The sequence below is a fragment of the Rhea pennata genome, chromosome Z (genome assembly GCF_028389875.1).
Source record: "Rhea pennata isolate bPtePen1 chromosome Z, bPtePen1.pri, whole genome shotgun sequence".
Lineage (NCBI taxonomy): Eukaryota > Metazoa > Chordata > Aves > Rheiformes > Rheidae > Rhea > Rhea pennata.
In genome coordinates, this window is record NC_084702.1 from 69945201 (window position 1) to 69961358 (window position 16158).

At 37.0% G+C, this 16158-nt stretch overlaps 1 protein-coding gene across 1 annotated transcript in view; it reads left to right on the forward strand.

Moving 5' to 3' along the window:
• The window catches only part of MTMR12 (myotubularin related protein 12), a 33440-nt gene that overhangs the window by 9039 nt on the left and 8243 nt on the right, over positions 1-16158 (forward strand). The window contains exons 3-11 of the mRNA XM_062600186.1: positions 213-352; positions 2150-2222; positions 3441-3571; positions 4740-4833; positions 7251-7374; positions 8538-8613; positions 10602-10708; positions 12891-13015; positions 15717-15795. Coding sequence (XP_062456170.1) covers positions 213-352; positions 2150-2222; positions 3441-3571; positions 4740-4833; positions 7251-7374; positions 8538-8613; positions 10602-10708; positions 12891-13015; positions 15717-15795 — 949 coding nt within the window. The remainder of the gene's footprint in view (positions 1-212; positions 353-2149; positions 2223-3440; positions 3572-4739; positions 4834-7250; positions 7375-8537; positions 8614-10601; positions 10709-12890; positions 13016-15716; positions 15796-16158) is intronic.

Here is a 16158-nt window from a genome sequence, read left to right on the forward strand (position 1 = left end):
TCCATCCCAAGTAACGATGGTAACATGAAAGGCAACCAAGATACTGATTTCAGAAGCCGTTTTAGTCTTGTTCTGTAACAGTGATGATAAATCTTCAGGCAGATACTGCTTGACAAGCTGTCAGCAAGCTAACATTGAGTTTAAGAGGAATAGTTCAAATATGTTTTAATGCTGTCAGTTATGCTGCAAGCTAAATGTTTGTTTTTGTACAGGTGAACAGCTGCTTTGTGAAGCAAACACAGTGTACAAGTACATACAAGAAGATGGGTCAAATCGTGGCACATACGGGAAACTCATATGCACAAACTTCAAGATTGCTTTCCTTGATGAAGATTCTGCTTCAGATGACAATGTAGGAAGACAAGTCTCCTAGTTGTGACCAAACAAGCTCTGAAGATGTAGTCTCTTGTACTATATAATCCTTTTCCCTTACATAAGAAAGACTGAAAATAAATCTATAGAAAATCAAAGGCCACAGTCATGTTGATCAGTTCACATCTGCTTGATCTATATAGATCTTTCCTCAAGCTCCTAACTGTTTCAGTTTGGAAAAAAAAAAAAGCGCAGGCCTATTTCGGACCTTCAAAGTTAAACGTAGTTTATAACTCTTCCTTGTGAGTTAGTAATTATATAAGGCAAAAGTTAAGAGTGGATTGGTTTAAAAGTTAAATGTAAAGTTCAGTTAAACCTGTGCAACTTCTGATACTTATTATCTGGCAGCAATTACAAAAGTATGAATGCCACATGTGCTTCTAAGACTGTAAAATGTCTGTCTGACTGGATGTTGGACCCCCATCTGCAGAAGTGTTTGGGTGTTCTACAGGACTGAGTAGGTAACTGTTCAGTGGGAATACCCTAGGTAATTATCTGTTTGCCATGTGGATTAATAAATCAGATTTATTATGTTTAAGGTCAGCTGTTGCTAACTGCAAGGATATTAGAACTTGATGCTCTTGAGCAGACAAACTTTTTAACCCTCCTCCTCCACTGCTTTTAGAAATGATTTGAATCTAGTTCTTTTTCTGGATGCTCAAACTGAGTTGCCCTAAAGGGGGATGGTAGTTCCACTCCTTTTTGGATGTGCTCAAGCATGCCTTACAGTCTTGTCCATTTGGGATGATACCAGAGAAGGACAGCCTACTGCATGGCTTCCAAGAACACAAAGTGGTCTTGTCAGGGAAGAATGAGAAGAATATGCTTTGAAGCACTTACCCTTAGAAACTTTTGTCAGAAATTTAAAGCTTTAGGGAGTTGAATGTTGAAAACTGAGGCTTCTGCAGCCACATAAATTTTGAGTGGGCGTTCTGGAGTTCCTTGGGACAAAGCTCTAAAGCCCTTTCCACAGATCATGAGACTTATTCTAAACCTGGTGGTGACCTTGTTCTGTTGAATTACTAACTTGTAAATCCTGGGTTAGTAACACATCAAGTCAGCTATATTTCTGTGAACATTTAAGTGTGAGTCACCTGTCCAGAGTGGCATAGACTTGGAAATAACTTGAATAAGGTTAACTCTGCTCATAGTTGTCATCAAGTAAAACTTAATTTGTTGATGTAGTGTATATCAGTTTTCTGATAGTAAAATTAACACACTGGTTAATAACGATGGCATTATTCCAATGCATTTTTTGTTCACTGAATTTGCAGACTAATAAATTGAGGGGAGCTTTAATCACTTCAAGTTTGACAAAACAATAGACATTAGAATTGTGCATGTCTTTGTTTCACCTAGTGATAAATCTGACTGTTATGTTGGAATATTCTTGGGATACTTCTTGTCTTAAGAGATGTTCTATTTCCTGGCTGGTTTTCACAGCAAGGAAACTTGTAAAAGGGCTTGGATTCTGTCAAATTACCATATTTCCTGTTCATTACAAGCATTCTAGTTTGAAAAGTGACCCTCAATAGAGGTATGTGCTTTGAAATTATTTGAAAAGCAAAAATTCTTAACTGCCCACCTTGCAAGCACAGTTGGAACCTTAAAATTTAAAATGCAGGCATAATTCATCTGTATTTTAACTGTTCTTCAGTGTTCTGCCTTGCTGAGTTTATAAGAAGTAAAGTTGATATACTGAACACATTGTTTACTGATAAGAAGGTGCTGCTGCTTAGTGCCATTAGACTTACGAGATTTTTTTTTCATGTTATAGGAGCCACAATTCAAAAATAAGATCGTAGGAGAAAATGACATAACCCTGCAATGTGTAGATCAAATCTATGGAGGTAGGTCTTTTTTTTTTTTTTTTCTTTGTTTAACATACGAGCATTAGCAGTAGGGCACTTTTGGTCTGTATATCTATGTGGGGTTTTGTTTGTTTGTTTGTTTTAGAAAATGGTGGTTTTCATTCTTGAAACTTGGATTGGATAGTCTAGGAAAAGCAGCTGCAGTTATGTATAATGATGAAATGACATGCAAGAAATCTGTCAGAGAACTCAGTTTCATCCTTCAAGCTTGTCAAAATCTATTTTTATGGTTAAGTATCTTTCTAGGACAGATCAAAACAATTGCTTGAAAAAGTGAATTGAGCCATGATTAACAGCAAAGGAAAGTGTAATCTACAGTGTGTTTGGTTAAGAATAGTGCACAAGTTTCTTATTTATAGAAATAGTTGGAAACATTGGAATATGCGGAATAATTTAATTTGAGCAGTCACACTACAGAGTGGTTCAGGTACCAAATTCCCCCGAATACTTTTTGTCTTAAGGGACTTTGTTTTATGAGATTCTTAATGTTTTCAAAACATCAAAGGAAATTAGAAGCAAGATTTTACTTTGTAAGTAAATAGTGAACTCAGTATTTTGCTACAGGACTTAAAGGTATACCTGTATGGCTAAAAAAGTAAATGGGAAGTGGGGTAGTAATATGTAAGCAGTAGGGAAGGCTTTAGTGAAAAGATGGTGTTTAGAAGAGTGTTAAGAATATTGAAATTGTGGTGTGGATTGATGGAGTGGGCGAGGGAGAGACCTGTGGAGACTAGTTACGGGATGTTGTTTGGTTTCTTGTACAGTGGCCTAGCTGCCAGCACTTTAAGATGCTAAAATGATAATTTTTTGAACAGAAGTATGTGAAGGGTTCTCTTGAAGGCATTCTGATGTGGATTTTTTAATTTAGAACGAACTCAGAGTTGTAAATTATGTTCTATTGCACAATCAAAGTTTCAGATTTACTGTGCAGTCTAAACTTGAACAGAAGTGGTCTCTGAATAGCTGATTTTCTGTAAGTTCAGTTTCTACCTTGAAGGAGGTAGATTGAGTGGGACCTTTTTGGAATGGGTGGAATACTGAGTGTATAAGCACAAGAGCTTGCCAGCCTGTATGGTAGGATGGTTGTTTTGACTTGAACTTGAATTCTTTTCTTGAGGTTCTGGAAAAGATAAAGCTCTTCCTGCTTGAAAAGTGATGGCAAAGTTCTTTGTTTATTTAGACTTTTTACTTCTGCAGTTTACGATGAGAAAAAGAAACTTCTAACTGGACAACTGAGAAAATACCCAGAAAAACTAATTATCTATTGTAAAGACCTTAGAGTATTTCACTTCTGCCTCAGATACACAAAAGAAGAGGAAGTAAAAAGAGTAAGTATATTAATAAGCTTGATGTTGGGTGTTGATTTAACTGTAGGGATGAGGGAAGGATGAGAAGCTTGCTTTGAGAGATCCCTAAAAGTTGAAGTGTTTCCTGGTCATTCACAATGAAGAAGGAAAGCAAAAGGAGACTAGCTTATTTTTAGCTAACAGTGTTCATTAAATGTCTTTATGTGTAGCAGTTAAAAGGACTTCCAAGAGAACTGGAGCTTGGGAGCACTATATGAAATTAACCACAGCTCAAGCAAATATTTAAATCTTTTGTGTTTATTTGTGGTACTATTTTATTAGATTTTGGCCTTAACTGATGATATATGAGCAAGGTTGTTCTTGAGAATGTGATTTCTTTTGATAGATTAAGTGAACTCCAAGCTGGGAGGCTAATAGTTTTATTTAAATAATAAAATGCAAAATAAAAGTAGTTCCAAAAGTTGAACACATGTAATGCTTCTCATTGAGTAGCGTAGGCATAGTATTTGGCAGACAAGGGAGAAAGCTAAGAGTCAGTTTTCAGCTATTGAGAATAGAACCCAAATGCCTTAAAACAGTACTCATTTGTAAGACTATAAGTGTCCTTTAGAAGAGACATACTTCACTGTGTAAGAACTTAAATTTTGACCGTGAGCAAAACAAAACCTTTACTAAAGGCCTTCACCAGTATGTAACTGATGTCCAAGCTGGTACAGTGCAAACATGAAAATATCGTGGTAGCATAAATGTCTTCCTAATGAATACCTGAAAACTTTTCTGGCATTGGGAGAAGCAGATTAATGCTTGAAGTATAGTGGAGTGAAATAATACTTTAATAGTTTTACTTTTGTGCATCTTTGAGACCTCATAGATGCTTGAGTTTCTTCGAGTTCTGATATCCTAGAGAAACTTGAAAATCTTGAAGTGTCAAGATGCTTCATCTCTCTCTCTCTCTCTCTTTTTTTTTTTTTTTTTGTAGTTAATGTTCCTTCCTTTCTAGTGGTAGTTCTGTGCAATATACTAATGTAATAAAGATCAGATTTACAGAGGAGACATTGCTATCTTATTTTGTCAAAACCCATGGAACAGTTTTATACAAAACCCAGGAGAGATGATTAAGAAGTTATGATGTTTACATTGACGACTTTATTTGTCCACATTCGAGTGCTAATTGTTGGTCCTTTCTTAGATCGTCAGTGGCATAGTTCATCACAGCCAGACACCTAAGCTGCTTAAACGCTTGTTTCTGTTCTCTTATGCATCAGCTGCCCCAAACAACACAGGTAAACATTTTTATATTTTTTAGGTTGTATTTGTTGCATACTCTTCTCTAAGCTGTCTGGAATATTTAGTATCTGACTTTTTTGCTTGTCTTATGACTCTTAACAAGTTAATTTACCTCATTTTCACTTGTTATGCACCTTTAGTCTTGCTTTTAAAAATTTCTAAAAATTCTGCTGCTGATCTTTATGTACTTTAATGTAAATGGACAGAAATTGCCAAGCAAGAGTAGCATCACTGGATTAAAAACTTACTGTGGACAGTCTGAAAGATGCTTAGCCTGTGCTCCTAATCAATGTGCTTTCATATCTTAAGTCTTGTTGGTTTCTCTTTTTTCTAAACTTTTTTGGAGTGAACTTCCTTCTCTTAAATGATAACTACAGTGGCATCTGTCAGAAAGGATGTCCTTTTTTTGCTCTTACTTTCAGGCAATCTGCTTCTTCCAGGCAGCTGCCAAAAAAAAAAAAGTGCTGATTTGCATAGCAAGATTCCAGTAGTGTCTGACTTCCTCACAGCTGATAGTTAAGTTATAACATTGTCTTCCCACTTGATCAAATCTCGCTGAATAACAAAATATGCTGTAAAATTTAAAAGTTTTGTCAGTGTATTTTCTAGCACTTCATAGTTCTGAATTCAGCTGTAGTGGTAGTGCTATCTTAAATTATGATTCTGATTCTTGGTGCAACAAAAACACTTCTGCCTTTCACAGGGGAAGTTTTGAGGTACCCAAAGTATTAATCATATTTCATAGAATCATAAAATTCTTGAGATTAGAGGGGGCCTCTGAAGATTGTCTAGTTCAACACCCCTGCTCAGAGCAGGGTCAACTAGAGCAGGTTTACCAGGGTTGTGACCAGTTAAGGTTTGAAAATCTAAGGATGGAGACTCTACAGCCTGTTTCAGTGTTTGACTGTCTTCACAGTGGAAAGTGTGTAGTGTGTGGGTGGATTTTTTATGTTTAAATGATACTTTCTTTATTTCAATTTGTGCCCATTGTCTCTTGCCCACTCATTGGATACCACTGAGAGTGGTATACTGAGAGTCTGGCTCAGTCGTCTTTACTCCCCTCTGAGTTACTTAAACACATTGATAAGATGGTCCTGAACCACCTTAAGGCTAAGCAGTCTCAGCTTGCTTGGCCTCTCATCATTGTCAGATGCTCCAAGCCCTTCATCTTAATGGGCCTTTGCTGGACTTACTTCAGTCAGCCCATGCCTGTCTTGTTAAAGGGCTGGGCTCCCTAGTACAGTACCCCGTATGTGGTCTCACCAGTGCTGAGCAGAGGTGAAGAATGTCTTCCTCAACCTGCTGGCAATGCTTTTCCTAATGCAGATGAAGAGTGTGTTGGTTGCCTGTGCTGCAAGGGCATATTGCTAGCTCAAGGTAGAGCTTCAGCTGTAACTGGTGTTCAGTATGAAAAACCTCAGGAAGATAGTAAGCTTTTTCCAGGCAGAGACTAAGAAAATGGAGAAGCCTAGTCTCCATAGCAACATCGAAACATTGTGCCAAATTCTTTCATATTTTAAATCTTCCATAATAAATGCCTACTTCTTACTCTTTGAGCTTTCTACAGAACAAACCAAGTCGATTTCAAAAACTGATCTTGTCTCTTATAGTCTATCCTTCAGATCTTAACTTGTCCCTTACAACTTGGCAACATCATTCTGTATTTCCAGCTGTACATTCTTCATCTGCCGTATCTTCTCACTGTGGAAAGTTTAAACTTGCCATTGTATCTTCTGTAGAAAATTTATTTTTTTTCAGCACCAGCTGGTGCTGTAGGATGCTTAATTATGATCAGTATCTAAAGTCTTTACTTCATGAATTATATGGTTTTGATATGTGTAGATAAATTAACCTGATGTTGTAATTGAAATAGCTAAATGGAAATACAGGGGAAAATCTCAGCTGAGAAGACTGGGACCTTAATCAATTTTCCATTCTTATCTTATCTGAAGTGTTCTGTTCAGTGCAGAACTCTTATCCATGATGAAAGAATGAGCATTAAATAAAATGGGATATCTGAATTGCAGACAGACTTCTGGTATGACTTCCAGTTTCGTCCTTAAGTGTGTGTAATTGGGCAGCTGTCAGCTACACCAGTGTACAAAGCTATTTGCGTCCATCTGATCTCTTCTAATGTTCTCTATCAACTATTGCTTCAGCTAACAACTTCAAGAAAAGCTTCTCCTACAGACACTAACTAGGCCTTATGAAACTTCCACAGTTCTTCACATCTAGCCTAAAACGCGACATATTATACAGCAATGTGGTGTACAAACGTGTATTATGTTAGGCTCAAGACTCTGTGTACACAGGAACTTGTTTACACACTTAAGTAGTTACTTTTCGTTAGGAATACATTCATGTTAGCAAGTAACTAATACTCTGCAAAACTAACATAACTGATATCTGACAGATGGAAGAAACCAAACTATGATGTTTGATACTCTTGAGGACTGGCGTGATGAATTGGAACGGACTAAAGGGAATGTGAAATATAAAGCGGTAGTCACCAATGAAGGCTACAGAGTGTCCGAAAAGTAAGCTTGCACTGACTAATAGTAAACTTTTGGTGTGTGTGTGTATAGCTCTGCAGTATTTGTAGAAATTAATACTCAGCATTTAAGGTAGCACTATACTCGATTGTGGAGTCTGGTTTCCACTCTTTTTAATAGAAAAACTTGGTTTGAGACCTCAGGAGGTAATCTTCTCCACTCCCCTGCTCAAGCTAGGCTAACTTCAATATCAGATTAGATTGCTCAGGGTCTTGGTCAGTTGAGTTTTGAGCATCTTCAAGGTTGGAGAATACCACCTTAAGTGGCACAGGAAATATGTGAGTCTATGAGGCACACTGTGACATTGGTTATTAGTCAGGGAGAATTTTTGCTGTATTTTTACTGTAATAAAATTCCAAGTTACATGCAGCTGAGTTACTTTCAGTAAAAGTTTTTTAAAAAAAAATGATATGAGTAACTGGTTTAAGATATATCTGCAGAAGACCAAATGGAAGTTATATTGCATCTTCTTTAGTGGAGTAGTAGAGATGTATAGTTCTGCCACTTTCACTAAGTGGTATCAGTGATCTTAGAGGTATACAAAGCTTTGTGTAGTACATATGTTTAATAACCAATTCTGAAAGGCTTTACAGACCTTCAAAATAAAGTTTCAAAATAGAACTAAATTTTAACTATTCATTCTACACCTGTATTGAGACACCCAAACTGAGGTGAAGTATATAGTTGTTTCTGTGGGCCTTAAGCATGGGTAGTGCTGGCTAATAATGGGAACTGAGTTAAACTAAATGATATCCTTTAATTTTGATGCAAATTACTTACAAGGGATGGAAACAAAATTGATTATCTGATATTATAAGGATATCTTTAAAACTACTTTGGTTCTCTGAGGCTCTTAGTAGTTTCAAAGATCAGTCTCAGACATTAGTTAAATGTGGGACTTAATTGCAGCATTGGAAAGGCAGGGGAGTTGCAGTGAAAATAATGAACAGCTCAAGATTGGAGGAAAAAACCTTACCTAACTGAAAATAGAGGGAGGGTTTTGAAGATGATGTTACTGTGTGGGAAAGATTTTTTTGTAGCTATAAGACTGAATAATAGTATGTGGGTTAGAGCACTCACAATCATTAAAACGAGCACAAAAATTGTTCTTTGTTCAGCTCTTATTTAAAAGCTTTTTGTCATTTTAGGTTGCCTTTGTATTTTGTTGTTCCCATATGTGTGTCTGAAGAGAGTATCTTGAAGTTCCAAGGCAGAGGCATTCCTGTAAGTATACATGAATTATTGAAGGATAACAAATGTTACAGAGAAAGCAAAACTATCTGCTATTTTAGATGTTACTGTGTTTTAACTTCAGAATTTGTTTTTAACAGTTGACACAGTACACTGCATCTGTAGAAGGAGAAATAAGTGTTGGAAGGAGAGGCACACAAAGCTTCCTTGTGTTCCCCTAAACAGTGTAAAGCAAAATACATGGCTTATTGGTTCACAGCCTCTATTTGATGATGAAATGTCTAATGTCCTGTAGTTGCACATGCTACTAGTATGTCTTTCCATCTATTTTTCATGAGACTGAGTATCTGACTAACATCTAGGTGGTGCAGGATGTAGGGTTTAATGCTGTTTCAGTAAGTTGAAGACTATACCTGCGCAGATCTAGATGAATGCCTCCAATTAGCTAGCTTGGATATCAGTAATAGTTTGGCTGTGATGATGCAATATTCTTGCAAAGCCAAGTAGCCTAACTGAAAAACTAGCTCTACCAGTCTTGATGGAAAATGAAATGAAATATGCTGTTCTGCTGTCTGTAGCAAGGTGGCTTTGACTTCCTATGTAGCACTGCAGTTTAAGAACTGGTAAGACAATGTAGAAACAAGGATCAAACAAGTATCATTTATGAGGTCTTACCTTAGTTGGTGAGCGTGTATCAAATTTGCAAATGCCAAAACAATGTGCTTTTCAGGCTCTTAAAATAATTGGTCCGCAGTGGAGATACTGCTGTATTGTCTTGCCTAATTTGCTGCTTCAGACAGTGCAGTTCAAAGTAGTTCGACTTGTTCTCAAATAGTCAACATGACAGCTTACAGTGGCTGTCCTGTAGAGTGTGTGATTTCTTTGGTGTTTGTTTTATTTTTTCTCTCCTCTGCCACTGTGTCTTGTATTGTTCAGAGGTCTTGTAGAATTTTAATTACTTCCAAATCCTTCTTGGGAAACTAGTGTCAAAAGAAGCTTGGCTATACAAAGTCTGTTTGAGGTGGGGGTGGGGTGACAATATAGCCACTTCTTCCACCCTTGATGGTGGCTGTATGATTTCTACCTCCTTCTGAGGTACGTCTCTTGACTAATATAAGTTGGTAACGAAGAACTTTAACTTCCTTACTAGATTTTTTTTTAAAGCTGTCTCCAAGCTATAGACTAATCCTAATAGACTATAGACTAATCTGGATTCATTTCCCTTCTCTGAGTAGCCTTAGACTAAACTTAAGTCACCTATATACATCCTTGATTCTCTCCAAAAACTGTCAAAATAATTAAGTCCTAATTTGGCTTCTGTAATTTTCCCTGATGAAAGGGATACTGACTTAAAGTTTCAAAGTGAGTTTAAAGATCTGTTTGAAAGCTGCAAGCAGGAGATGTGACTCACATTCTTAGTAAGTATAAAGTAGTTGCAGGTGGTTGTTGTAGCAAGTCATTCCTCAGTCTGGTTTAGTTGTGGAGTTTTCGTTTAGTATCTTATTTCATATGCCTAGATGACACTGACTTATGCACAGTTCATATGGGAAGGCATGACAATGTCTTTTGTGAGCTATCTTGAGGCTAAAACTTAAGAACACCACCACTATGTATGTCTATGTGGAGAAACTAATAGGTACTATATAAAAGCTACTTAGAGTTGGCTTATTTTGGCACATCTCCAGCATAATTTGGCAGTAGCCATTTTGATCAACTCTTTCACTTATGAGCAGAGTTTGGATAGTAGTGATTTAATATAATCTGATATCTTATGTTTCTCCTGTGTATGCATAAAGCTCTGCTTAAAGTTTGCAGCTGGTAACAGTGTGCTAAGGCATTCTGTTCTGATGCAAATGTGTGGGTTTGCTACTGATGTGTTCACTGGATACACCAAAAATTCAACAAATGGAATGTTTCCATTCAACAAATGGAGAAATCTATTTTAAGGACTTGGTCAATCTCAGCAAATACTTTGTACAGGACAGTTGACCAATTATTACTCAATAAATGTCTTTCTGCAGATTTGGTGTTGGTCTTGCCATAATGGGGCTGCTCTTCTCAAAATGTCTGCATTTCCCAAAGAACAGGATGACAGCACTTCACAAATGCAAAAAGCCTTCTTGGATGGGTCAGTAATAGCTATTCTGTCCACAACACTTTGCTTGGTATGGACCTTGCTTCTCTTTTTCCATATATGCTATGTCTTTAAGCTTGCACGCATCAGGAAACAAGTTCTAGATCTAAAAATAGTTCTTACAGTGATACTGCTTTATGGCCTTGGCCTAACAGCATCGTTGGTCAGTCTTGCAGGACTGTAACATCACTGAAGGCTTATTTGTGAAATATGTACTAGATGAATTCGTATGTACTGTGGGTAGATGGGGGCAATTGTCTTATTTCTAGGCAAAGCAGCTCCAAGCCTTGTAGTTTTTAATTGCAGTGAAAGTATCACTAGCTGAAGGGTTCAGCTGTGTTTGCAAGTAAGTGAAGTTCAGGCTTTTCATTACTAAGCATTAACTTGCAAGCTGAGTTTTAAATCTTTCTGTAAGCTTAGCTGCTCTCTCAGAACTAGATTTTTGTGCTTGTATGATTTTATCAGAAGTGACCTAAGATGCCTGAAACAGTCTAGCAGTTCACTACTGCTGCTTTCAAGTGTAATGCAGATGGGACACTGTTTCAGCTGAGTCAGTGGGCTGAGTAGAAGTCTGAAAAATGTCAAAGCTAATAAGGGAGAGAGCACAGCTGCCTGGCTGGGAGTTGCAACAATGACTTGCTGCTTCTTTTTCTAGCTTACCTACTTAGAGTTCTGGGGAGATTTTCTTAGCAGCAGCAAGATAGATTAATTTGGATCAGTATGTACACATCATACTGCTTCACTTATTAGCTCATTGTGCTTCAGTCTGTTGGTTGCACAAAATAGATGGTAGCTTTATTAGGCACTTAGCCTTTTCTGATTATTTTTCAAGTTAAATATACTTGCATAGGAAAGGCTTTTAACCCTTCCTGCAGATTCTCTAATATTTTCTTTTTGAAATGAGGATGTTCACATGACTTACGGCTTTTTTATAATGCTATTTCAAAATGTGAAAGTAAAAAAACTAGCAATAAGCTTTTACAAGATACTAAGTGATATTCTGGGCCCTTGTCTTTGGCCATCTGAACTTACTGGCCATGGTTTTGTTACGGAGTACTAGTGGTTAACCACTAATGTTTAAAAATGTCTACAAATTGTGCATAAGGGTGTGTTAACATGTGATTGTAATGGTAATCTGAACTCTTAACCACAGAGCGTGTACCATTGGCAGCTTTTCTTGTTGAAAAGGTTTGTGTGGAGCTTGATCTTCTGGCATAAACTGCTCATTTCAGTTTGGAGCAAGTGTCATAGTTTATGAATGATTTTTTTTCATTTTCAAAGATCTGATGCATCCTCGAGTAGGTCTGATCAGTATTTCTAAGGTGGACTCCTGTAATTCTCACTTAAAGCAGGCTTCTGTGTTATAAGATACAGCAAACAAATTGCCTTGTCCTGTATTGGCTGAGTGCCTGCGAGGCTTCACTCTGAAGTATAAGCTAGAGCAGCTTTTCCCAATTCTTAACAATACAAAGTCATGATGACCATGGAGAGGTTTACTAAACTGATGTTCATCTGGGATGACATTTGTCAGAGTCCTTGACTCATAAACAGCTTCTGGAGTCTTAGTGAGAGGATGTTCTGGATCCAGACCAAAGGTTCCTCTAGCCTAGATTCATCTCCATCTCCCCTCCTCTTCCCTCAATCCAAGGTGAAAAATTAGCAGATATGCAGTGTAGGGAAGTACAGGGGCAGGTGTACTCTTGTTTGCATCCAAATTATTACTACTTTATTCATGGTTTTTGTGAGCAGACCTGGCAACTAAGTGTCAGAATGCAATTCAGTTGGCAAAAGTCACAAATTTGAAGTATGCTGGAATGTTTGGCTGTTTTTGTCCATTCATTTTTTTTTCTGGATTCACCTCTGAAGACAATACATATTAAAGAAGCAGTAATACAAAACTGAGTGATCTTTGTAATGTTCATAAAGCTCCACAAATATGCCGAAACATCGCATCTTCTATTTCAGTAGAACAAGTTTTGCTGCTCTTAACTGTTACAAGCTTTTAGGCAAGCTTCTTTCCAGTATTTTAAAATGCATGAAGATTAGGTTTTCAGCGTGTATATTTTAGTCTTACAGCTATTTCTAAAATCATGCATGTTATCTTTATTTCCAATGATAATAGTCATTGCTTTTATGTGTGAAGCAGAAACCTTAATCTCTTGATAATTTGATTTAGAATCTATAAGACAATTAGTAAACCTCCCTATGAGCTCCTGAAAACGGATGACCTGTCCAGCAGCCTTCCATCTCTGCAAGATATCCAGACTGCATACATGAGATTTAAACAGCTGTTCTTGATAGGTAAGTCTAACTTTAAAGTAATCCTTAGTCTCTACAGTGACTGAGATGCAAAACAATGCTGACTTTTGTCTCAGGAATGCAATCCTTATCTTTGGTGTTTTGCTTTTGATTGTAGTTAAAAGCAGTCTTCTAAACATGTAACTGAAGGCTGTGTTTATTACTGGTGTGTTAATGGAGTTCTGTAGTTTTCACACTTAATGTCTTGCTAAACTGTTGCAGTAGCAGAAAGTGGCTTTTGAAGAGTTAGAGCAATTACTGGAGTTGAAATGCAAGTTATACATTAGCTGGATTTGAACTATCATGTGCGAGATTTTCAATCTTGCCTGGTTCATTTAAATTGCATATTAAGTGTTAAGCTTGTAAGCCTTTGGGCTATGTCAAGAGTTGAGACTAAATGCTAATGGATTTTTACCATAACTCTTGTTATGAACTAGTTGCACTTTAAAACATTTGAAGTGTGAACTTGTTTAAAATTCTGTCATTCTCATTGCAGTGCTAGTAACTTCTGTAAGTAAGGAGCCCTCTTGAAAGGGGTAATGATGGGAGCCATGTGCAAGTGTAATCTAGGTTTTCAAGCTCTTGTAACACCTTACCTATTTTGTTGTCATGAAACAGTACTTTGGCATTGCCTCTAGGAAGAAAAAGGTCCAACTGCATATGCACAGTGGCCTATCTTGGAAAGCAAGCCCTTTACTATATAACTCAGGTGCAAGTTGTGCTGTACCCTGTCTTGTAACATGCTGAACACTGGCCACAGTTCAGTTATGGCTGCTGATGTTGGACATGATAGCACTGATCAGCAGTGAGAAATAACTGTTGTAGCATAGCCTACGGACTGTATTTAAGTTCTGTGTTTTTTTTTTTTTTTTTTTTTTTTTTTGTGGTGGAATTTAGCTGATAAGTTGATACTGATAGCAATTTAGCATGAATAACTTTCTTTTTTTTTTTGATCTTCAAATGCTACTGGTGTGTATTACTACACTAAAAGTAGGGAGGAAAAGAAAAGCTCCATCTCTGTTGTGATGTTCTTAAGCAAAATACCATGATTAAATGGTAGAACAAGCAGAAAATGCCTTTGTCTTTTAAAATTTCTAACTGTACTTGAAGTTAACTCTGGCTGGGAAATAACTGCCAAATCAAGCTGTTCTCCATTATGGAAAAGGGCTAAAGAACACCTTAGTAAGGTGTGTGTATATATGTATATGTGTGTGTATATATACATATATATAATATGATTATGTGGCAGGATGGGGAACCTGATTGTCTTACAGGCAGGAAAGATGAGTCCCTTTTTCTAGATATATCATGAGGTGTAGGCTGTTTCTGGCTTTTTTGTTTGTTTTTATGACTAAAATTGCTACTATAATTTTGTCTTAGTTCAGAGTGGATAGGTGTCCTCTGAACGGTGGTGATGAGCTGCAGAACATGAGATTGGATACAAGGAGAAATCATAACATTGACTGGAAAGAGCATAAATTGGGGAGCCTAATATGTAGTAGGCCTTTTACTTAAATGTCAGACAGTGAATTTGGGGAAGTTAGTTGTAAAAGATTGGAGACGACCACATCTAATGAGAACAGAATGACTAGGAAACTTTGAAGATGCACTCTAACACTTAAGATGCAGAGTTCAACTAGTTTTTATGGCCAAGATGAAATGATTTGGGGAAAGAAGAATTTTAAATCTGAACAGAATGAGGGGGGAATAAACAAGGAGGCAGAACAATTACAGGCACAATTCAGATACACATCTGTACTTAAGGATCATAGGTGAGAGCTATAGAAAAAAACAAAGTGAGTATGTGCTGGGAGTAAATACCTGAAGCATATGGACATACTTTGGGGGGGTGAAAATAGGAAGTTACACAAAAGCATGGAGAATTGAAGCTCAAGAACAAAGAAGGGAAGTATTGTGTACCTTAAATCATTCAGTTGTAATAGAATTGTCACATTTGGGGCGTCCAGGTTGGTAGCTTACGCAGGAAAGGTGATCTAATCTGGTTTTAGTGGACCACATCAGCTTATGAAAGCCTTCCAGTTTCTGAATACTGGCTGTAATAGAAATAAGAGTAAGACTGAGACTGCACTTCCAGTTGTAAGAATCCTAATACCTAGTAAAATCCATAAATGTACCAACTTAGGTGTCATACTGGCCTCCTTATTTGTCTTGCTTCCCTCTTTTTGATGTAGTTTTAATGAAAGCTATCTAAAAGTTTTTCCAGTTAGTCTTATACTATATAAATCTGTCTAGCTGCCTTTTAAAAACCCATTTGTGTGTCTGGCTCCCATGGCAATGACTTTCATAAAGCCCAACCTCTGGGGGTTGTATTTTATAAAATGTGTTTTAAAGTCAAGAAAAGTGGAACTCAGAAGTAAGAGTTCATCTCCTTTAAACTTCTTTTTCCTGTTCCATGTTGAAAAACACACTTCTTGGTTTGGCTACTGTGAATCTGTGGCACACTTTCTCTAAAAAGCCAATGATACTACCAAGCTTTATTGGCATTAGTAAGGTTACTTTGCTTCCTATTTGAGGCATAAACAGAGCATCCACTTAAACAGTGATTACAATTGACTTCTTAGCACTGGTTGTTTCAAAATTGTTCATACTTGAAGGCTAATACAACAGATGGCTGTAATAACAGTTTAGCACTGCATTTGTGTGAACAAACCAAACTTTTGTGTTTTGTTTTATTTTTTTGCAGATAACAGTACAGATTTCTGGGCTACTGATGTGAAATGGTTTTCATTGTTGGAGAGCACAAACTGGCTAGAAATTATCAGGTTTGCTACACGATTTTCTGGGTTTCAGATTATTAAATGAATTTGTAGTGGATTTTGTAGCTATTTTCTTGAAATACAAAGGCATTCTTCACTTCTAGTAAGGAAGAAAATAAGACAGACTTAACCCATTTATATCTTATTTCTGCAACTTGAACCTGTATTCTTACAGGCAGAACTGTGTTAAGCTTCCCACATTAAATATGTGAGAAGCAGCAGATTGCTCTGATTAAAACTCTTCCAGCAAACCCATTAAAGTCATAGATCCAGTAACTTTCCCACTGTTCTTAGTCACCTTCTTTCCAAACTGAAGAATCCTATTTGTTTCTTGCATGAAACCGATTTCGTGTCTCTGACTAGCCTTGC